Below are 24,160 nucleotides of genomic sequence, written 5' to 3' on the forward strand. Positions count from 1 at the left end.
AGAAGAGAGATGCTGATTCCCCACTGAGCTTGTGGCATTTATCATTTGAGTCCCAGATACTCTCACTTGATATGCAGATGCTCTCACTCGATTCCCAGGCACTGTCTCACCCAATACCCAGACACAGTCTCGTTACCCAGACGATCTCACCCAATCCCCAGACACAGAAACATAGAAGATAGGAGCAGGAGTAGGCCATTCGGCCCCTCGAGCCTGCTCCGCCATTCAATGAGATCATGGCTGATCATCCAAATTCAGTACCCTGTCCCTGCTTTCTTCCCATATTCCTTGATCCCTTTAGCTTTAAGAAATATATCTAACTCCTTCTTGAATATATTTAATGAATTGGCCTCCACTGCCTTCTGTGGTAGAGAATTCCACAGGTTCACCACTCTCTGGGTGAAGAAATTCCTCCTCACCTCAGTCCTAAATGGCTTACCCCTTATCCTTAGACTGTGACCCCTGGTTCTGGACTCCCCCGCCATCGGGAACATCCTTCCTGCATCTAGTCTGTCTAGTCCTGTTAGAATTTTCAATGAGATCCCCTCTCATTCTTCTAAACTCCAGCGAGTATAAGCCCAATTGACCCAATCTCTCCTCATACGTCATTCCTGCCATCCCAGGTATCAGTCTGGTGAATCTTCACTGCACTCCCTCCATGGCAAGAACATCCTTCCTCAGATAAGGCGACCAAAACTGCACACAATACTCAAGGTGTGGTCTCACCAAGGCCCTGTACAACTGCAGCAAGACATCCTTGTTCCTGTACTCGAATCCTCTCGCTATGAAGGCCAACATACCATTTGCCTTCTTAACCACCTTCTGCACCTGCATGCTTACCTTCAGCGATTGGTGCACAAGGACACCCAGGTCTCGTTGCACTTCCCCTTCTCCCAATCTATTGCCGTTCCTGTTTTTGCCACCAAAGTGGATAACCTCGCATTTATCCACATTATACTGCATCTGCCATGCATCTGCCCAATCATCCAACCTGTCCAAATCATACTGGAGTTTCTCTCCATCCTCCTCACAGCACACACGCCCACCCAGCTTTGTGTCACCTGCAAACTTGGAGATATTACATTTAGTTCCCTCGTCTAGATCATTAATATATATTGTGAATAATTGGGGTCCTAGCACCGATCCCTGCGGTACCCCACCAGTCACTGCCTGCCACTCGGAAAAAGAGCCGTTTATTCCAACTCTTTGCTTCCTGTCTGTGCCAACCAGTTCTCTATCCAAGTCACTACATTACCCCCAATCCCATGTGCTTTATCTTTGCACACTAACCTCTTATGCGGGACCTTATCAAAAGCCTTCTGAAACTCCAAATACACCACATCCACTGGTTCACCCTTATCTATTGTACCAGTTACATCCTCAAAAAATTCCAGTAGATTAGTCAAGCATGATTTACCTTTTGTAAATCATGCTTGAATTTGTCCGATCCTGTCACTGTTTTCCAAGTGCTCTTCTATTACATCATTTTCCCCACTACCGATTTCAGGCTTACCGGCCTATAATTCCCTGTTTTCTCTCTACCACCTTTTTTGAATAGTGGGGTTACATTAGCTACCCTCCAATCCATGGGAACTGTGCCCGAGTCTATAGAATTTTGGAAGATTACCAGCAATGCATCTACTATTTCTAGGGCCACTTCCTTAAGTACCCTAGGATGTAGATTATCAGGCCCTGGGGATTTATCGGCCTTCAATCCCATCAATTTCCCGAATGCCATTTCCATACAAACACTGATTTCTTTCAGTTCCTCCCTTTCATCAGACCCTATGTTCCCTGACATCTCTGGGAGGTTATTTGTGTCCTCCTTTGTGAAGACAGAACCAAAGTATGTATTTAATTGGTCAGCCATTTGTTCCCCATTATAAATTCCCCTGATTCTGACTGCAAGGGACCTACGCTTGACTTCACTAATCTTTTTCTCTTCACATATCTATAGAAGCTTTTACAGTCAGTTTTTATGTTCCCTGCAAGCTTACTCTAATATTCTATTTTCCCCCTCTTAATTAATCCCTTTGTCCTCCTTTGCTGAATCCTAAACTGCTCCCAATCCTCAGGTTTGCTGCTTTTTCTGGCCAATTTATATGTCCTCTCCTTGGATCTTATGCTTTCCCTAATTTCTCTTGTTAGCCACGGTTGAGTCACCTTTTTTGTTTTATTTTTATGCCAAGCAGGGATGAACAAATTCTGTAGTTCATCCATGCGATCTTTGAATGTTTGCCATTGCCTATCCACCGTCAACCCTTTAAGTAACGTTCCCCAATCCATCCTAGCCAACTCGCACCTCATACCATCGTAGTTTCCTTTATTTAAATTCAGGACCCTAGTCTCTGAGTCAACTACTTCACTCTCCATCTTAATGAAGAATTCTATCATATTATGATCGCTCCGACCCAAGGGGCCTCGCACAACAAGATTGCTAATTAATCCTTTCTCATTACATAATACCCAGTCTAAGATGGCCTGATTTCTAGTTGGTTCCTCAACATATTGATCCAGGAAACCATCCCGTATGCACTCCAGGAATTCCTCCTCCACAGTATTGTTACTAATTTGGTTAGCCCAATCTATATGTAGATTAAAGTCACCCATGATAACTGCTGTGCCCTTATTGCATGCGTCTCTAATTTCCCATTTAATGCCATCCCCAACCTCAGCATTATTGTTTGGGGGCCTGTATACAACTCCCACTAACGTTTTCTGCCCCTTGGTATTTCTCAGCTCTACCCATACAGATTCCACATCATCAGAGCTAATATCCTTCCTTACTATTGTGTTAATCTCCTCTTTAACCAGCAATGCTACCCTACCTACTTTTCCTTTTTTCCTGTCCTTCCTGAATATCCCTGGATATTGAATTCCCAGCCTTGGTCACCCTGGAGCCATATCTCCATAATCCCAATTATATCATTGAATTGGCTGCACAAATAGAGGTAAACGAATATGATTTGGTTGGGATAACGGAAGCATGGCTCAAGGACGGCCAAGACTAGGAACTCAACATCCAGGGGTATTCGATATTCAGGAAAGATAGGCAAAAAGGAAAGGGAGGAGGGGTAGCATTACTGGTTAAAGAAGGGATTAACACAATTGTAATGAAGGATATTAGCTCTGATGAGGTGGAATCTGTATGGGTAGAATTGAGAAATACTAAGGGGAAAAAAACATTAGTGGGAATGGTATATAGGCCTCCAAACAGTAAGGCGGAGGTTGGGGATGGCATTAAAAGGGAAATTAAAGAAGCGTGCAAAAAGGGCACAGCAGTCATCATGGGTGACTTTAATCTACATATAGATTGGGCTAACCAAATTAGTAACAATACTGTGGAGGAGGAATTCCTGGAGTGTTTACGGAATGGTTTCCTGGACCAATATGTCGAGGAACCAACCAGAGATCAGGCCATCTTAGACTGGGTATTATGTAACGAGAAAGGATTAATTAGCAATCTTGTTGTACGAGGCCCCTTGGGTCGGAGCGATCATAATATGATCGAACTCTTCATTAAGATGGAGAATGAAGTAGTTGACTCAGAAACTAGGGTCCTCAATTTAAATAAAGGAAACTACGATGGTCTGAGGAGCGAGTTGGGTAGGATTGATTGGGGAATGGCACTTAAAGGGTTGGCGGTGGATAGGCAATGGCAAACATTCAAAGACCGAATGGATGAACTACAGAAGTTGTTCATCCCAGTTTGGCATAAAAATAAAACAAAAAAGGTGACTCAACCGTGGATAACAAGGGAAATTAGGGATAGGATAAGATCCAAGGAGAGAACATACAAATTGGCCAGAAAAAGCAATAATCCTGAGGATTGGGAGCAGTTTAGGATTCAACAAAGGAGGACAAAGGGATTAATTAAGAAAGGGAAAATAGAATATGAGAGTAAGCTTGCAGGGAACATAAAAACTGACTGTAAAAGCTTTTATAGATATGTAAAGAGGAAAAGATTGGTGAAGTCAAGCGTAGGTCCCTTGCAGTCAGAATCGGGGGAATTTATAATGGGGAGCAAAGAAATGGCAGACCAACTAAATGCATATTTTGGTTCTGTCTTCACAAAGGAGGACATAAATAACCTCCCAGAAATACCGCGGAACATAGGGTCTGATGAAAGGGTGGAACTGAAAGATATCAGTATTTGTAGGGAAATGGTGTTAGGAAAATTGATGGGACTGAAGGCCGATAAATCCCCCGGGCCTGATAATCTACATCCCAGGATACTTAAGGAAGTGGCCCTAGAAATAGTAGATGCATTGCTGGTCATCTTCCAGAACTCAATAGACTCTGGAACAGTACCCATGGATTGGAGGGTAGCTAATGTTACCCCACTATTCAAAAAAGGTGGCAGAGAAAAAGCGGGGAATTATAGACCGGTAAGCCTGACATCAGTAGTGGGGAAAATGCTAGAGTCCATTATAAAAGATGTAATAGCAGAGCACTTGGAAAGCAGTGACAGGATCGGACAAAGTCAACATGGATTTACAAAAGGTAAATCATGCTTGACTAATCTGCTGGAATTTTTTGAGGATGTAACTGGTAAAATAGATAAGGGAGAACCAGTGGATGTGGTGTATTTGGACTTTCAGAAGGCTTTCGATAAGGTCCCGCAAAAGAGGTTAGCGTGCAAAATTAAGGCACATGGGATTGGGGGCAAGGTATTGACTTGGATAGAGAACTGGTTGGCGGACAGAAAGCAAAGAGTTGGAATAAACGGGTCGTTTTCCGAGTGGCAGGCAGTGACTAGTGGGGTACCGCAAGGATCGGTCCTAGGACCCTAGCTGTTCACAATATATATTAATGATCTGGATGAGGGAATTGGATGTAATATCTCCAAATTTGCAGACGACACAAAGCTGGGTGGGAGGGTATGCTGTGAGGAGGATGTCATGAAACTCCAGTACGATTTGGACAGGTTGGGCGATTGGGCAGAAACATGGCAAATGCACTATAATGTGGATAAATGTGAGGTTATCTATTTTGGTGGCAAAAACAGGAAGGCAGATTATTATTTGAATGGCAATAGATTGGGAGAAGGGGAAGTGCAAAGAGACCTGGGTGTTCTTGTGCACCAGTCGCTGAAGGTAAGCATGCAGGTGCAGCAGGCGGTTAAGAAGGCAAATGGTATGTTGGCCTTCATAGCAAGAGGGTTCGAGTACAAGAACAAGGATGTCTTGCTGCAGTTGTACAGGGCCTTGGTGAGACCGCACCTTGAGTATTGTGTGCAGTTTTGGTCACCTTACCTGAGGAAGGACATTCTTGCCATGGAGGGAGTGCAGCGAAGATTCACCAGGCTGATACCTGGGATGGCAGGAATGACGTACGAGGAGAGATTGTGTCAATTGGACTTATACTCACTGGAGTTTAGAAGATTGAGAGGGGATCTCATCGAAACCTCTAAAATTCTGTCAGGTCTGGACAGACTAGATGCAGAAAGGATGTTTCTGATGGCCGGGGAGTCCAGAACCAGGGGTCATCGTCTAAGGATAAGGGGTAAGCCATTTAGGACTGAAATGAGGAGGAATTTTTTCACCCAGAGAGTGGTGAACCTGTGGAATTCTCTGCCACAGAGGGCGGTGGAGGCCAGTTCATTAAATATATTCAAGAAAGAGTTGGATATATTTCTTGAGGCTAAAGGGATCAAGGGATATGGGGAGAAGGTAGGGACAGGGTACTGAATTTGGATGATCAGCCATGATCTCATTGAATGGCGGAGCAGGCTCGAAGGGCCGAATGGCCTACTCCTGCTCCTATCTTCTATGTTTCTATGTTTCTATCATATGCGTTTACATCTATTTGCGCAGCTAATTCATCCACCTTATTATGAATGCTTCTCTCATTAAGGCACAAAGGCCTAGAAATTCGGTGGAGCCCCAAACGGGGCGCCAAGCTCGCCTGGATGCCGGAATTACCGCTGCAATCGGAGCCGTTGCGCCCGCCGGAAATTCAGCTTGAGCGCCCCAAGAGGGACGCGGGGCGCTGCTCGAGGCGCCCCACGTCCCTCTTGGGGCACTGAAACTGAATATCGCAGTGCAACGTGCTGCAGCGCCACACGCTGTGGCACAGCGCGCTGCGGTACTGCAGGCCTTCCTCCCCTTCTTAAGGGGGAGGGGCCTGCACCAACGCGATGACCGATCACGAGTGCCGGCAAAAGAGCCCGGCACCGAGGAGAAGTGCCGGGCTCTCGGGACACAGCCGGCACTGCCCGGGGGGGGGGGGGGGCGATCAGGAGGCCGGGGACGGAGGTGCTGGCAGGCGGCCACCGGAAAAAATGACCGCCCCGCACCTCCATCTTAATTTGCGCCACTACCGCCACAGGTAGGCCCCGTGAACCGGGCGCGATTTGCGAGCAGCGTTACAGAGGCGGGCACTACCAAATATCGCAATCGGGGCGGTAGCGGGGCGCTGCGCACATCGATGATGTCATCGGTGGTGGAGCAGCACTACAGGCTAATGCTGCCATTAGCGCCCCGCTAAATATCACGGGAGGCGCGGCCAGTGGCGCTAAAGCCACTGAGTGCCCTCTTTAGACGCTAACTGGTGGCGCAGCCCACCGAATTTCTAGGCCAAAGCGTTCAGTCTTGTTTTTTTAACACTCTTAGACCTTTTAGAATTATCGTTTACTGCAGCCATGTTTGGTTTACACCCTTGATTTATCTGCCTTCCACTTTTGCTTTTCTCCTTCCTGTCTTTTGCTTCTATCCTTGCTTCCCTTTCCTCTGTCTCCCTGCTCAGGTTTCCAACCCCCTGCCATTTTAGTTTAAACCCTCCCCAACAGCACTGGCAAACACTCCCCCTAGGACATGGGTCCCGGTCCTGCCCAGGTGCAAACCGTCCAGTTTGTACTGGTCCCACCTCCCCCAGAACTGGTTCCAATGTCCCAGGAATTTGAATCCCTCCCCCTTGCACCATTCCTCTAGCCACGTAGTCGTCTGAAATATCCTTCTATTTCTACTCTGACTAGCACGTGGCACTGGTAGCAATCCTGAGATTACTACCTTTTAGGTCCTTTTTTAAAATTTACCTCCTAACTCCCTATATTCAGCTTTTAGGAACTCATCCCATTTTTTACCTATCTTGTTGGTACCTATATGCGCCACGACAACTGGCTGTTCACCCTCCCCCTCCAGAATGCCCTGCAGCCGCTCCGAGACATCCTTGACCCTTGTACCAGGGAGGCAACATACCATCCTGGAGTCTCGTTTGCAGCCACAGAAACGCCTATCTATTCCCCTTACAATAGAATTCCCTATCACGATAGCTCTCCCGCTCTTTTTCCTCCTGTCGTGTGCAGCAGAACCATCCATGGTGCCAGGAAGTTGGCTGCTGCTGCTTTCCCCCGATAAGCCATCTCCCTCAACAATATCCAAAGTGATATATCTGTTTGAGAGGGGGATGGCCACAGGGGACCCCTGCACTACCTGCCTGCGCCTACTACTCTGCCTGCTGGTCACACATTCCCTTCCTGCCTGTGCAGCCTTTACCTGCGGTGTGACCAACTCCCTAAACATGCTATCCACGACATCTTCAGCGTCGCAAATGCTCCAATGTGTATCCATTCGCAGCTCCAGTGCCACAATGCGGTCTGTCAGTAACTGCAGCTGGATACACTTCCCGCACACATGGTCGTCAGGGACACAGGAAATGTCCCTGATTTCCCACATAGTGCAGGAGGAGCACGCCACAGGGCTGAGCTGTTCTGCCATGACTTACCCTTTAATTAATTCAAATTAAATTAAACCAAATCAATACCACTAATTACACTACAATTAAATGATATACTCAAGGGCCCTTGTTTACTAGCACTCCCACTGCACAACAGAGACCTTAGAAATTATAATCCACAAAAATTAAGTTTGGAAAAAAGCGAGAAAGAGGGAAATAATCACCAACCAATCACTTACCTGCTTTCTGGTGATGTCACACTTCGATTACTTTTGACTTCTTTACACTCATTGGTCCACTGTAGCCCCGGCTCACCTGTGAAATCTCCCGAGGTTTGGCACTCTCCAGCCGCTCTCGCTCACCTGTGAAATCTCCTGAGGTTTGGCACTCTCCAGCCGCTCTCGCTCACCTGTGAAATCTCTCGAGGTTTGGTGCTCTCCAGCCACTCTCGCTCACCTTTGACATCTCCCGAGGTTTGGCGCTCTCCAGCCGCTCTCGATCCCCAGACACTGACTCATTACCCAGACACTCTCACCCGATCCGCAGACACTGTCTCGTTACCTAGACACTCTCACCCGATCCCCAGACACTGTCTCGTTACCCAGACACTGTCTCAATACCCAGACACTCTCACCTGATACCCAGACACTGTCTCGATACCCAGACACTGTCTCATTACCCAGACACTGTCTTGTTACCCAGACACTGTCTCGTTACCCAGACACTGTCTCATTACCCAGACACTGTCTCAATACCCAGACACTCTCACCCGATCCCCAGACACTGACTCGTTACCCAGACACTCTCACCCGATCCCCAGACACTGTCTCGTTACCCAGACACTCTCACCCGATCCGCAGACACTGTCTCGTTACCCAGACACTCTCACCCGATCCCCAGACACTGTCTCATTACCCAGACACTGTCTCAGTACCCAGACACTCTCACCCGATACCCAGACACTGTCTCTATACCCAGACACTGTCTCGTTACCCAGACACTGTCTCATTACCCAGACAATGTCTCGTTACCCAGACACTGTCTTATTACCCAGACACTGTCTCAATACCCAGACACTCTCACCCGAGACCCAGACACTGTCTCGATACCCAGACACTGTCTCGATACCCAGACACTGTCTCACTCGATACCCAGACACTATCTCTTGCTAACCAGACACTGTTTCACTTGATGCTGTGTACAGTTTTGGTCTCCTTACCTAAGGAAGGATGTACTTGCCTTAGAGGGAGTGCAATAAAGGTTCTCTAGATTGATTCATGGAATGAGGGAATTGTCCTATGAGGGTGATTGAGTAGTCTAGGCCTATATTCTCTAGAATTTAGAAGAATGAGAGGTGATCTCATTGAAACATACAAAATTGTTACAGAGTAGATGCAGGGAGGATGTTTCCCCTGACTGGGGAGTCTAGAACCAGGGGTCACAGTCTCAGAATAAGGGGTCGGCCATTTATGACTGAGAGGAGGAGAAATTTCTTCACTCAAAGGGTGGTGAATCTTTGGAATTCTCTACCCCAGAGGGCTGTGGAGGCTCAGTCATTGAGAATAGTCAAGGCTGAGATCGATAGATTTTTGGATATTAAGGGAACCAAGGGATATGGGGATAGTGCAGGAAAGTGGTGATGATGTAGAAGATCAGCCTTGATCTTATTGAATGGCGGAGCAGGCTCGAAGGGCCGAATGGCCTACTCCTGCTCTTATTTCTTATGTTCTTATTTCTTATATTCATACCCAGACACTGTCACTTGAATACCGCGTCACTAAATTCGATACCCAGACATTGCCGTTCGATACCCACTGTTCCTCAATGACGTACCTTAGTGCTCACACACTCTAAAGCCAAGATCAGGAAATTGCTCAGTGAAGTCCACATCCAGTCACTACCTGAATACGTAACTAATTGGCTTGAGTAGACAGTGATGGGCCTTCTTCTTGAAACACTGCAGCCCTTGTGCTGGTGGTGATCGCACGATGGGGTTAATTTTATGCTTCTATGCCCTTGGATTAGGGAGGGAGAATTCAGACAGGTCTCCTGTTCCTTAACGTTACCCAGCATCCCCTGCTGGACGTCCACTTGGGTGGACATTGAGTGAAAAAATGTCCAGCTCTAATCCCCCAAGCCAAAAATCTTGCTGGCTTTCATTATCAAGGCACACACATAAATAATGGCCCCTTGGGTGAGTTGGTAGATGATGTCTATTACCTATTTACCCCATCACGAAGCCAAAGCCTTTAGAGCCAGGCCATTCAGGAGTGAAATCAGGAAGCACTTTTTCACACATAGGGCAGTGGAAATCCGAAACTCTCTCCCCAAAAAAGCTGTGGATGCCGGGGGTCAATTGAAGCTTCAAGACTGAGAGTGATAGATTCTTGTTAGGTAAGGGTATTGAGGGCTATAGATCAACAACAACAGCAACAACTTGTATTTATATAGCGACGAAAACGTAGTAAAACGTCCCAAGGCACTTCACAGGAGCGTTATCAGGCAAAATTTGACACATAAGGAGATATTAGGGCAGGTGACCAAAAGCTTGGACAAAGGGGTAGGTTTTAAGGGGGTCTTAAAGAAGGAGAGGTAGAGAGGCGGAGAGGTTTAGGGAGGGAATTCCAGAGTTTAGGGCCTCGGCAGCTGAAGGCACGGCCACCAATGGTGGAGCGATTAAAATCAGGGATGCTCAAGAGGCCAGAATTAGAGGAGCGCAGAGATCTCGGAGGGCTGTGGAGCTGGAGGAGATGACAGAGATAGGGAGGGGTGAAGCCATGGAGGGATTTGAAAACAAGGGTGAGAATTTTAAAATTGAGGCGTTGCTTAACCAGGAGGCAACGTAGGTCAGCGAGCAGAGGGGTGAACCTAGGAACATACGAATTAGGAGCAGGAGTAGGCCATATGGCCCTCAAGCCTGCTCTGCCATTCAGTAAGATCATGGCTGATCTTCGACCTCAACTCCACTTTTCTGCCCTATCCCCATATTACTTGATTCCTCTGGAGTCCAAAAATCTATCTATTTCAGCCTTGAATATACTCAACAACTGAGACTCCACAGCACTTTGGGGCAGAGAATTCCAAAGATTCACAACCCTCTGAGTGAAGAAATTCCTCCTCATCTCAGTCTTAAAAGGGCCCACCCCTTATCCTGAGACTATGCCCCCTAGTTCTAGACTCTCCAGCCAGGGGAAACAATCTCTCAACATCTACCCTGTCAATCCCCCTCAGAATCTTATATGTTTCAATGAGATCACCTCCCAGTTTTCTAAACTCCAGGGCGATGGGTGAACGGGACTTGGTGCGAGTTAGGACACGGCCAGCAGAGTTTCAGATGGCCTCAAGTTTATGGAGGGTAGAACGTGGGAAGCTGGCCAGGAGAGCGTTGGAATAGTCAAGTCTCGAGGTAACAAAGGCAGATAAATGGAGTTGCGATGCAGATCACCCTCGACCTAATTAAATGACAGGGCAGGCCCAAGGGCTGAATGGCCCACTCCTATTCCTAAAGTTACTACGGAAGGAGCGGGAAAGAATTGGCAAGCAAAACCCCTTAGAAAGAATAAATTGCATTGACATTATACAAAGCAGCACAGATGAATCAGTTCAACATGTCACGCTAATTATTTGTCGCTTGCTGTGAACAGATGTGGGAAGAAGCCATTCATCTCTGCAAGGAGCTGGCAGAACAGTACGAGATGGAGGTCTTTGATTATGAACTACTGAGCGAGACCCTGGTGAGTAAATGCGAGCTTGCATTGATTATGATAAGCTAATGATGATTGACGATACCCATTTTCCGTTCAGGCAATTAGTCTTGAACTCTCCGCTGCCTTTTTGTTTAATCCAGGGGGCTGGGGGACTGATGGGGCAGTGAGCGATGACAGGCCTTAGAAGAAGTTGAAAAGTTAATGGCGAAAGCCATTAGGCTGTGAGGCCTTTCCTCACGAGCAGCTCAATACTGTCTCAGTATTAATCAGCCGCCATTCTTGCAGCAGTCTTGGTCGGGGAGCTTTCTGTAGCGGAGCGTAGGGTTACTTGTATCATTCTATCTGATGCAATTTTTTTTATCCCGACAGTCTTATTTGCCTCATTTCCTAAAGGTGTTAACTCTTCCTTGATCCACCATTTTACAGCGATTGGCGGCCTGCCCAAGTTAAGAAAGCATACGGGATTCTTGGCTTTGTAAATAGGGACATTGAATACAAAATCAAGGAAGCCATACAAATCTCTGGTTCGGCCTCAGCTGGAGTATTGCGTCCAATTCTGGGCACCACACTTTAGGAAGGATGTCAAGGCCTTGGAGAGGGTGCAGAGGAGGTCTACCAGGATAATAACAGGGATGAGGGATTTCAGTTATGTGGAGAGATTGGAGAAGCTGGGATTGTTCTCCTTAGCGCAAAGAAGGTTTAAGGGAAGACCTGATAGAGGTGTTCAAAATTATGAGGGGCTTTGATAGAGCAAGTAGGGAGAAACTATTTCCTCTGGCAAGTGGGTCAGTAACCAGAGGTCATATATTTAAAATAATTGGCAAAAGAACTAGAGGGGAAATGAGGAGAAATTCCTTCACATGGAGGGTTGTTAATATTTGGAACACACCACCTGAAAGAGTGGTGGAAGCAGATTCCATAGGAACTTTCAAAAGGGAATTGGACCTGTACTTGAAGAGGACTGATTGTCAGGGTTATGAGGAGCGAGCTGGGGTGTGGAATTAAATTTGATAGGTCTTTCAAAGAGCCAGCCCAGGCATGATGGCCCGAATGGCTTTCTGTGCTGCAAGATTCTGTGATTCTATGTTGCCAAGCCTCTCCAAGGCCTTGACATCCTTCCTAAAGCGAGCCTAAACTTCTGAGGATTTTTTTTATCCGTTCAAGGGATTTTGACGTCGCTGGCAAGGCCGGCATTTATTGCCCACCCCTAATTGCCCTCAAGAAGGCAGTGGTGAGCCGCCGCCTTGAACACAACTGAGTGGCTTGCTGGGCCATTTCAGAGGGCAATTAAGAGCCGACCACATTGCTGTGGGTCTCGAGTCAGATATAGGCCAGACCGGGTAAGGACGGCAGATTTCCTTCCCTAAGGGACATTAGTGAGCCAGATGGGTTTTTACAACAATCTGGTAATTTCATGGTCACCATTACTGACACTAGCTTTTTATTCTAGGTTGATTTACTTGAAATTTAAATTCCCCAGCTGCTGTGGTGGGATTTGAACTCATTAGTGCAGGGCTCTTGGATTACTAGAGTGAGGACAGAATGGCTCACACACCAACGCGCAAATAATGGTCCTGTCGGGTTCCGGTGCGAGAGTTTGGCCAGCCGCCATGGAGCAGTAGGCCAGGCCGAGTGACGGGGGAGGAGAGGAGAACATTGACAGTCAGCATTATAAAGCTGGGAAGGTGCTAATGGGAAAAAAAAGAACCTTAACAAATGGGGTCTAGCGTTTTTCTCACACATTAATCTTACTTTGTTCTGAATTTCACAGCAACGCCAAGCCAAGTTCTATGAAAAGATCATGAAAGTTCTAAGGCCCAAACCTGACTACTACGCAATTGGTTACTATGGCCTCGGCTTCCCAACCTTCACCCGGGTAAGGACACCATTACACTTTTTGCAAAAGAATGTGCTCTATTTTCCTGGCGAGCGAAGGATGATTTGTGTTATAATTCACAGAGAGACAAAGCTTTTGCTTTTAGGAAGCATAGCTAATGTCATGTTGGAGGGTGAGAGACTGATGGGTCCTTTCGGATTCAAATGGAATGTGACTTTCAATTCCACAGCATTAATTCTGTGTTAAATGAGAATACGGCACGCAGAATTTTCAACATAGAGTGTTCTCTTAAACTTACCTTTAACCCCCTCGTCTACAATTTCGGGAAAAATTTGCATTCATCCTCACTTGTTTCTGTTATGTCCTACCCGCACACCTCTACCCCTCACCCCCCCACCCCACACCTCTACCCCCACCCCCACCACCACACCCCCCCACCCCACACATCTACCCCCCCACCCCACACCTCTACCCCACCCCCTCCACCCCACACCTCTACCCCCACCCCCACCACCCCACACCTCTACCCCCACCCCACACCTCTACCCTCACCCCCACCACCCCACACCTCTACCCCATCCCCTCCACCCGCAAACCTCTACCCCCACCCCACACGTCTACCCCCACCCCCCCACCCCACACCTCTACCTCACTCCCTCCACCCCACACCTCTACCCCCACCCCCACCACCCCACACCTCTACCCCCACCCCCTCCACCCCACACCTCTACCCCCACCCCCTCCACCCCACACCTCTACCCCCACCCCCTCCACCCCACACCTCTACCCTCACCCCCACCACCCCACACCTCTACCCTCACCCCCACCACCCCACACCTCTACCCCCACCCCCACCACCCCACACGTCTACCCCCACCCCCCCACCCCACACCTCTACCCCACCCCCTCCACCCCACACCTCTACCCTCACCCCCACCACCCCACACGTCTACCCCCACCCCCCCACCCCACACCTCTACCCCACCCCCTCCACCCCACACCTCTACCCTCACCCCCACCACCCCACACCTCTACCCCCACCCCCACCACCCCACACCTCTACCCCCACCCCCACCACCCCACACGTCTACCCCCACCCCCCCACCCCACACCTCTACCCCACTCCCTCCACCCCACACCTCTACCCCCACCCCCACCACCCCACACGTCTACCCCCACCCCCCCACCCCACACCTCTACCCCCACCCCCACCACCCCACACCTCTACCCCCACCCCCACCACCCCACATGTCTACCCCCACCCCCCCACCCCACACCTCTACCCCACCCCCTCCACCCCACACCTCTACCCCCACCCCCACCACCCCACACTTCTACCCCCACCCCCCCACCCCACACCTCTACCCCCACCCCCACCATCCCACACTTCTACCCCCACCCCCCCACCCGCACACCTCTGCCCCCACCCCTACCACCCCACACCTCTACCCCCACCCCCACACCTTTACCCCCATGCCCTCCACCCCACACGTCTACCCTCACCCCCTCCACCCCACACCTCTATCCCCACCCCCTCCACCCCACCTCCCCCTCCCCCCACACCTCCCCCTCCCCCCACACCTCCCCCCACACCTCCCCCCACACCTCCCCCCCCCACCTCCTCCACCCCACCTCCCCCCCCACACCTCCCCCCCCACACCTCTCCCCCCCCACCCACACCTCTCCCCCCTCCCCCACACACCTCTCTCCCCCCATCCCCTCTACACCTCCGCCTCCATGCAATCTCCTGATAGAAGTAACAAAAAAAAAACAGAGAAAATTCCAGGCCAATAGTGGAAGAAATACTCCAGAAAATTCCTATCCGCCCCCCACCCCTCTCGGCTGATCGAAGCAAGTCAGGAGATCTCGTGGACCAAGAGTTATCTGAAGAAAGGACTTGAACAATAGGGCCAACGTGGCCAATGGCATGTTTGAACTGTTAAAAAGATGTGCCAAACATCATAAAAGTGTCATCTGAAAAGTGCTAGCCTTATTAACGCACTGCTATATGGGTCAGAGGTTTGAAGAACGATTATCTTGGGGCAAACGCTGATAGATGGATTTGAACAGAGATTTCTCCAGAGAATCTTAAACTTTAGATGATATCTTCAGCTGCAAGAATGTGGAAACAGTATAGGAGACCCAGGTCAGACATGTGGTTTGGGTGGCTCTGTACCTGACCATAGAATGTACTGTATGTGGAATTAGACACAGGAAGAGGAGCGAATAGAGGATTTGGGCACCAGATGAATTAATGCCCTACAGGTCTTGTCCCATCTTAACCCAGCAGCACTGAGGCACTGAGGATAGATAGAGAGAATCTATTTCCTCTGGTGAGGGAGTCCAGAACAAGGGAGCTGGGCCATTCAGCGGTGGACATCAGGATGCACTTCTTCACACAAAGGGTCGTGGAAATCTGGAACTCAAAAAAAAAACCAAAAAGCTGTTGAGCTGGGGGGTCAGTGGGAACTTTCAAAAACTGAGATCGATAGATTTTTGTTCGGTAAGGGTCTCAAGGGCTATGGAACCAAGGCGGGTGGATGGAGTTGAGGTACGGATCAGTCACAAGCTAATTCACTGGGGGAACGGGCTCGAAGAGCTGAATGGCCACCTCCTGTTCCTATGTACCTTATTGCGGTATCTCCACTGTCACCCTGTCTGAGATCGTCTAATTCAGCAGAGGCCAGGGATTGATCGTGGGATCTTCCTAGACTTATGGATTAGTCCTACATTGGACAGTGCCCTCACCAACTGAGCTTCACAGGAAGCTCCACAATCCTTTTTTTTTAAATTGACTCTTTTTTTTCACTCGAATTGCGAACTGTTCCTCCTGTCTTATCTTGCAGCAGAAAAGTTGGAAAAATAAAGCAAGCCAAGAGAGTTAAACACAGCAGAGGTGTGCAATGAACAATGTCAGTCAACAGGACTTGAATGAAAGTGTGTTTGTGCACAAGTCTTTGAAGGTGGCAGGAGAGGTTAACAAAGCAGTTAATAAAGCATACGGGATCCTGGGCTTTATAGATAGAGGCAGTGAGTACAATAGCCAGTAAGTTACCATAACCTTTATAAAACATGAGTTCGGCCCCGGCTGGAGTATTGTGTCCAATTCTGGGCACCACACTTTAGGAAGGACATGAAGGCTTTGGAGAGGGTGCAGAAGATAGAGAGAAACTGTTCCCATTGGTGCAAGGGTTGAGAACCAGAGGACACAGGTTTAAGGTGATTGGCAAAAGAATCAAAGGCGACATGAGGAAAAACTTTTTACGCAGCGAGTGGTTAGGATCTGGAATGCACTGCCTGAAAGGGTGGTGGAGGCAGATTCAATCGTGGCGTTCAAAAGGGAATTGGATAAGTACCTGAAGGAAAAAAATTTGCAGGGCTACAGGGATGAAGTGCTCTTGCAGAGAGCCGGTACGGGCTCGACGGGCCAAATGGCCTCCTTCTGTGCTGTAACCATTCTATGATTCTATGAAGAGATTTATTAAAATGGTTCCAGGGATGAGCGATTACAGTTACGTGGGGATAGACTGGAGAAGCTGGTGTTGTTCTCCTTGGAGCAGAGAAGGCTAAGAGGAGATTTGATAGAGGTGTTTAAAATCATGAAAGGTTTAGATAGAGTAAATAAGGAGAAACTGTTTCCAATGGCTGAAGGATCGATAACCAGTGGGCACAGATTTAAGGTGATTGGCAAAAGAGCCAGAAATGACCTGAGGAAAAACATTTTAACGCAACGAGTGGTTAGGATTTGGAATAAACTGCCTGATAGGGCGGTGGAAGCAGATTCAATAGTAACCTTCAAAAGGGGATTGGATAAATACTTGAAGGAGAAATATTTGCAGAGATATGGGGAAAGAGTGGGGGAGTGGGACTAACTGGATTGCTCTTCGAAAGAGCCGGCGCAGACTCGATGGGCCGAATGGCCTCCTTCTGTGCTGTACTATTCTCCGATTCCATGATTCTATGAAGTTACAAATCAGACGGACATCGGCTTAATTACATATGGTAATGCCTCATAAATTTAATGATTTTCTTTTGCGCATTAATTTTACAAAGTGAAGGTGCTCTCTCTATATACACACACACACTCATTCATTAGGAACCTCGTTAAGAAACATGCAATGAATCATTTGAATAATAAGCAGGATGATAGAATGCATTGGCAGAGCAAACAGCGATTAAAAGGGGAGACTCAATACTGGCACTGGGTGGATGTCCAATCACATTATTTACAGCAAGGGCTGCTGTGATTGTGGTGATGGGGGCATGTTGTCTGTGGAGGCCAGAGTTGAGTAATATAAGGGTGGCCAAATATCTTGGAGTATTGCTAATTACCTTTGGGCTATCCGAGAGTGTTTCTTTAGGTAATGGGTGGGAAGAGATCATGATAGGGTAGAGTCATAGTCATAGAATGTTACAGCACAGAAGGAGGCCATTCGGCCCATCGTGCCTGTGGTAGAGCTATCCAATTAATCCCACTCCCCTGATTGTACACGGGCTGTGGAAGGACCTTCGATGGGTGGGTAGAGTCCATAATCAGCTAGAGTGAACATGGGCTCTATCTAACAGCAGAAAATGCTGGACACACTCAGCAGGTCAGGCAGCATCGTGAAGAAAAAAACGGAGTCAACGTCTGAGGTCGATGACTCTTTCGTCAGAACTGGAAAAAGTTGGAGAAGCTCTGTCCCACCCATTTAACTGGGCGGGGAAACCTGACCGCCGCACGGAGACTGGATCGACAGGCAGTTTAAAATCACCCAGGTTACTTAGCCACCCTCCACCCACTGGGATCCTGCCATCCGCTATTTTGACTCCGGCTTCTGAATGGTCGGCTAAGCCGCTCCCCACCCAAAGGAACACGCTGCCGCAGGGAGTAGCTGAGGCAAATGGCACAGATGCATTTAAGGGGGAGCGAGATAAGCACATGAGGGAGAAAGGAACAGAAGGATATGTTGACAGGGTGAGATGACGAGGGGTGGGAGGAGGCTCGTGCGGAGCATAAACACCGGCACGGACCTGTTGGGCCGAATGGCCTGTTTCTGTGCTGCAAAGCCGGCGGGGTCCTCATTGACATTTGCAGATCGGGGCCCGCTGACATAATCGGATGTCGACCGCAATTTTAACACCGTGCTGAACGGGGAAGCTACTGTGGCTTGTCAGGGGGGAGACTGGGAGGCTGGCTAGCAGAACCTTGGAGAAAGCAAGCTGAGAGGCATCAAAGGCACTACGTAAATGCAAGACTTTCTTTCTGGGTTTTTACTGTAGGCGCATACAGTAAAAACAATCACTTGAGGGCAAGTTTTCCTGTTACTGTGCCTGACATAGGGATCAGGAAAACTTGCCCTCAAATGATTGAATTTGAGTCTATGAAAGGGTGGATTGTACATATTCTGTTGAAGAGTAGGCTGGTTCATTGAATGACTTTTTCCTCCCTGTATGCTTTCTGTTAAATCCGTGAATCTTAAGGTATGGTGTTCTTCAATAAATAGACGGAGACTGCAGATTAACAATCAACAGGTGTTTACTGGATGAGGGTAGTCTAAAAACTAACAGTACAGATCCCTGCTCAGGGCTTATATACAGGTGTGGTCGCTGCCGGTACTACAGTATACAGGAGCTGTAAAAGTAGTTCTCTCTTAAAGGTATACAATTCCTCCCCTTTTAGATTAACAGTACCATAACATTCAATTAACAGTTAACACTTTTAACATGCACATGAACTGAAATAGTCCATTTATAGATTCAGCCTTTGGGGCGGCTTCCTGATTCTTTCTGGATAGCACCTTTCCTGAGTGTCTTGCTCTTGGTGCGAAGGCGATTCTGGCCCCCTGTCGTCGGTTAGTTCATCAGCTTCCGATGCTACTGTTTCTGGGGTAGATGCTACCGGTATGTCGGGTTCATCACCAGGTACGCGAGATATGGGGTTGACTCGTTCTTGTGACACTAGGATCTGGTCGACATGGCGTCTCACAATGTTCTCCCCAACATCCACTGTGTACATTAGTGGCCCCTGCCGTGTGCATATGGTTCCTGGTTGCCATTTCTCTGTTCGGTAGTCGCGGGCCCAGACTGGTTGTCCTACATTGAAGCTCCTTGTCAGCTTCTCATTGATGTGCTGGAATTGCTTATTCTCAACATTTCTTCGTACATTTGGTCTGAGCAAATCCAGACGAGATCTCAAACTTCGGTTAAAGAACATCATGGCCGGGGTCTGGTTGGTAACTGCATGAGTCGCATTTCTGTAGACTAACAGGAAATTGTCCACCTTATGCTGCAGTGGAATGTCGTCATCGCACATGGCCCTTACTGCCTTTTTAAAGGTTTGTACGAACCTCTCAGCTGGATGATACGGGGCGGATGTGTAATGCCTTACCCTATTCCTTCTCATAAATTTCCGAAACTCTTCGGACACAAACTGTGGTCCGTTATCAGAGCAAATCTGTTCTGGCAAGCCGTTCCTGGCAAATATGGTCCGTAGGACTGCAATCGTTTTCTCCGTAGTGGTGGAGGACATTTTGATCACCTCAGGCCATTTCGAGTGTGCATCCACTGCTATTAAGAACATTGAGTCCATGAATGGACCAGCAAAATCAATATGCACCCGTTGCCATGGAGAGGAGGGCCACTCCCATGGGTGTAGAGGGGCATGTGGTGGTGCATTTTGTACCTTCTGGCATCCTGAGCAGCTCTTTGTTAGGTCCTCGATTTGTTGATCGATCCCCGGCCATCACACATAAGCCCGAGCAAGGCTTTTCATTTTCACCCCTCCCAGATGGCCTTCGTGAAGCTCATTGAGCACTCTCTCCCTTAACTTGGGTGGAATTACCACTCGGGATCCACACATCAATGTCCCCTGGCATACTGACAGCTGTTCTCTTCTGGATGAGAATGCTGGCAACAGTGAGCCGCCATGTGTTGGCCATCCCTTCATCGTCAAATCATATACCCGAGACAGTGTCGGATCATTTCGGGTCTTCTTCTCTATATCCGCGTTAGTTACTGGCAAGCGTTCAATTATAGTTGAATAAAATATTTCGACAGGGTCCACTGCTGGTACTTCCTCCGCAGTAGGCAGTGGCAGGTGTGATAGCCCATCAGTGTTTCCATGCTGTTTCGTGCCCTTATACTCTATTTCATATTGGTACGCCCCTAGAAAAAGGGACCATCTTTGTAGCCGTTGTGCAGTCATCACCGGCATGCCCTTCTTTGGATTAAAGATGGAGACAAGTGGTTGGTGGTCAGTCAGCAAGGTGAATTTCTGCCCGTGCAGATAGTGGTTGAACTTTTTCACTCCCCACACTAGGCTGAGGGCCTCCCTGTCAATCTGGGTGTAGTTACGCTCGGCTGAGGTTAGTGATCGAGACGCAAAGGCTACCGGCCTCTCCGAGCCGTCCGGGAACTTGTGCGACAGCACCGCTCCAATGCCATAGGGTGATGCATCACACGCCAACCGAATTGGTAGTGCTGGGTTGAAATGAGCCAACACCTCTTTTGATGTGATCAATTCCTTGCACTTCTGGAAAGCTCGTTTACATTCGTCGTTCCACTGCCATGGTACCCTCGTTTGCAGTAGGGTGTTCAGTGGGTGTAGTACTGTAGACAAATTCGGCAAGAACTTATGGTAGTAGTTCACCAGCCCGAGGAACGACCTCAGTTGTGACACATTTTCCGGTGCTGGAGCCTTGACTACTGCCTCAATCTTTTCAGGGGACTTATGTAACCCCTCTTCATCAATAACATGTCCACAATACGAGATCTACTTCTGGAAAAACTCGCATTTGTGGCGATTAGCTCGTAGCCCATATTCCCTCAATCTAGTGAGCACCTGCTCCAGGTTGGCGAGGTGATCACTGTCATTTTCGCCCGTGACCAGGATGTCGTCCAAATAACACTGGGTCCCCGGAATCCCTTGCAGGACTTGATCCATTGCCCTTTGCCAAATAGCTGGAGCTCATTCTACCCCGAACACCAGCCGGTTGTATTGGTAGAGACCTTTGTGAGTGTTGATCGTGAGGTATTGTTTCGAGGCTTCTTCTACCTCCATTTGCAGGTACGCCTGGGCCAGATCAATCTTAGTGAAGCGTTTTCCTCCAGATAGCGAGGCGAAAATATCTTCAATCCGCGGAAGCGGATATTGTACCGTGTGAAGGACTGGGTTCACTGTCACCTTAAAGTCCCCACAGATGCGAACCTTCTTTGGTTCGCCAGGCGTATTACTCAACGACCTCTTCATTACAGGAACGATGGGTGTAGCCCACTCCCTCCAGTCCACTTTGGACAGTACTCCTGAACGTTCCAAACCTTCCAGCTCTGCTTCGACGGCTGGGCGGATCGCATAAGGCACCGGTCTGGCCTTAAAAAAACTTTGGGCTTGCATTTTCCTCTATTTTGATCGTCGCTGTTATGCCTTTTAATGTTCCGAATCCCTCCTGGAACACTTCTTGTGCATCAGTTAGCATTTTTGACAGTCGTCCAGGTGTGACGTCGTCATCCTTTTTGGCCTCTACCGTCAGTGCCTGTATGAAATGCCAATCTAACTGTATCATTCCGGATCCATTCACGTCCTAGTAGTGGTGGTCCTCCATCTGGCAATACATATAGATCCATTTTTGGTATTTCCTTGCCGTTGTATATCACATTCACCCTTATTTTTCCTTTGGGGTAGACCTTTTGCCCCGTGTACGTCTTCAAGACAATCTCTGTATCTCTCAAGGGTATATGTGAGAATAGCCGCTTGTAGTCCCTTTGGTTTATGACTGTTAGGGCTGATCCTGTGTCCAATTCCATTTTCACTTGGACTCCGTCTATCTTGAGCGTGACCCAGATAGTTTGGTGATCCTCCATTTTGATTACATTATGTAGTTTCAGACAACCCAGCTCCTTGCTTCCGAGTCTGTATCACTTTTCTGTTCGTCTGAACTACTCTCCGTCACCTTATGTACCTTTTTGTACTTCTCCTGTGGAGATTTCATGCTGCTGGTTTTCTTTCCCGACCTGCAGACTCTTGCTATGTGTCCTGCTTTTCCACACTGTCTGCATACTTGGTCCTTGAACCAACAATCCTTCTGGTCGTGTGTTGTTCTGCCGCAGTGATAACACTTCACTGCTCCATATGACATTTCATTGGTGCCATATTCTTGCGGTCTCCGTTGTATCTCTGCAGCGCCCCGTGCGGCTGCTTCGTGTGATACTGACATGCTGAAAGCCTTGTCCAGCGTAAGATCCTTTTCTGATAGAAGCCGTTTCTGGGTTCCTTCACTTTGAAGCCCACACACAAACTTGTCCCTTAACGTATCTGCTAGTCCCATTCCAAACTGGCAGTGTTTCGATAGCTTGCGCAGTTCCGTTAAATACTCAGCATTACTTTCATCTTTATGCTGGTTCCTTTTGTGAAACTTAAATCTTTCTGCTATCAGCAGCGGTGTGGGGTTTAAGTGGTCCTGTAGGATTGCCACTATGCTTTTGAAATCTTTATCCACTGGCTTCTCTGGGGTTACTTGGTTTCGCAGTAAGCCATACGTTTTTGCATCCATGGAATTCAACAAAACCAGTGCTTTCCTGGCATCTGGCACTTCATTCGCCTTGCAGTACACTTCAATGCGTTCCACATATGTCGCCCAACCTTCGACTTCATTGTCGAATGCTGTGACACTGCCACTCTTCGGCATCCCTAGGTGTGGTTAGACTGGCTAAAATGGCGTCTCCCGCGCTCTCCCTTCTTCTCCGCTGGCTCAAAATGGCGTCTCCCATGCTTCCCTTTCTTCCCGTGCTCGCCCTTCTTCTCCGCTGCGGCTTCAAAAATGGCATCTCCGGCGCTCTCCCTTCTTCTCCGCGGCTCAAATGGCGTCTCCCGCGCTTCCTTTCTTCCCCCGCGGACGCTGCTCAGCCCTTGAGCCCTGGTTGCGCTCTGCGCGTTTACCTGTGCGCCTCTCTCATTGCCGCCGCTCGGTCCTGAACCCCGGCTGTGCTTTACCCTCTCTCTCTTTTTGTTTTCCGTTGACGCCACTCGGTCTTCAACCCCCGGCTGCGCCCTGTGCGTTTTACCCTCTCTCTTACCCCGTCGACGCTGCTCGGCCTTTTCTGTGCCGTCGGTCGGCTCCAGCCGCCGCTGTCCGGGAAGGGTCTGCGCCGTACCTGTTGCCAGCCTGTTGCTGGATCGTCGTGGCTGGAGAACCAAGCCCAGCTCTCAACAGCCTCCCCTGCGATGCTCACTCTCTGCCCGATGACTGGGTGGTTGCTCGTGGTCGACGCCCGTGCTTCTGGCCTCGACTTTCTACCACTGTCCTCCAGGAGCGAATCCCTGGAAGGAAATGCAGAGTTGCAGGCAGGTTCGAATCGACCTCGTCGCCACTGTTAAATCCGTGAATCTTAAGGTATGGTGTTCTTCAATAAATAGACGGAGACTGCAGATTAACAATCAACAGGTGTTTACTGGATGAGGGTAGTCTAAAAACTAACAGTACAGATCTCTGCTCAGGGCTTATATACAGGTGTGGTCACTGCCGGTAGTACAGTATACAGGAGCTGTAAAGTAGTTCTCTCTTAAAGGTACATACACTACACTTTCCCCTATTCTTATGGTGTTGAGCCCTTCATTTTGAAGTAAAGGTTAAGAGTATTTTGTCCCAGGGATAGTTTAAGTTTGTTTCTGTTCCCTTGCTTGCTGGAGGTTGCATGTATGCGACGTATTTTGCTTTTGAATTTTGTGCTTATGAAGATGACAAATGTCAGTCCTTGGGAACTGATTACTTTTGCTTTCCACATCCAATGTCAGCATTAATCACTCCCAGGTCCAGTGTTGAATGGGCCGTATGCAGAGTAAATACCGCCTTGCTTCGCCATAATTTCAGAAGAGATCATTTCTACTGCTTCAGGTGTTTAAGATGATTAAAGGCTTTGATAGGGTTTGAAACTATTTCCTCTTGTGGGAGAGGGTGGGGGG

At 48.5% G+C, this 24,160-nt stretch overlaps 1 protein-coding gene across 1 annotated transcript in view; it reads left to right on the forward strand.

Moving 5' to 3' along the window:
- The window catches only part of LOC147123754 (dedicator of cytokinesis protein 2-like), a 1,461,504-nt gene that overhangs the window by 1,321,961 nt on the left and 115,383 nt on the right, over window positions 1-24,160 (forward strand). The window contains exons 39-40 of the mRNA XM_085975685.1: window positions 11,322-11,411; window positions 13,156-13,260. Coding sequence (XP_085831811.1) covers window positions 11,322-11,411; window positions 13,156-13,260 — 195 coding nt within the window. The remainder of the gene's footprint in view (window positions 1-11,321; window positions 11,412-13,155; window positions 13,261-24,160) is intronic.

This window comes from Somniosus microcephalus, chromosome 2 (assembly GCF_052327205.1).
Source record: "Somniosus microcephalus isolate GS21.2 chromosome 2, FLI_Smic_1.0, whole genome shotgun sequence".
Lineage (NCBI taxonomy): Eukaryota > Metazoa > Chordata > Chondrichthyes > Squaliformes > Somniosidae > Somniosus > Somniosus microcephalus.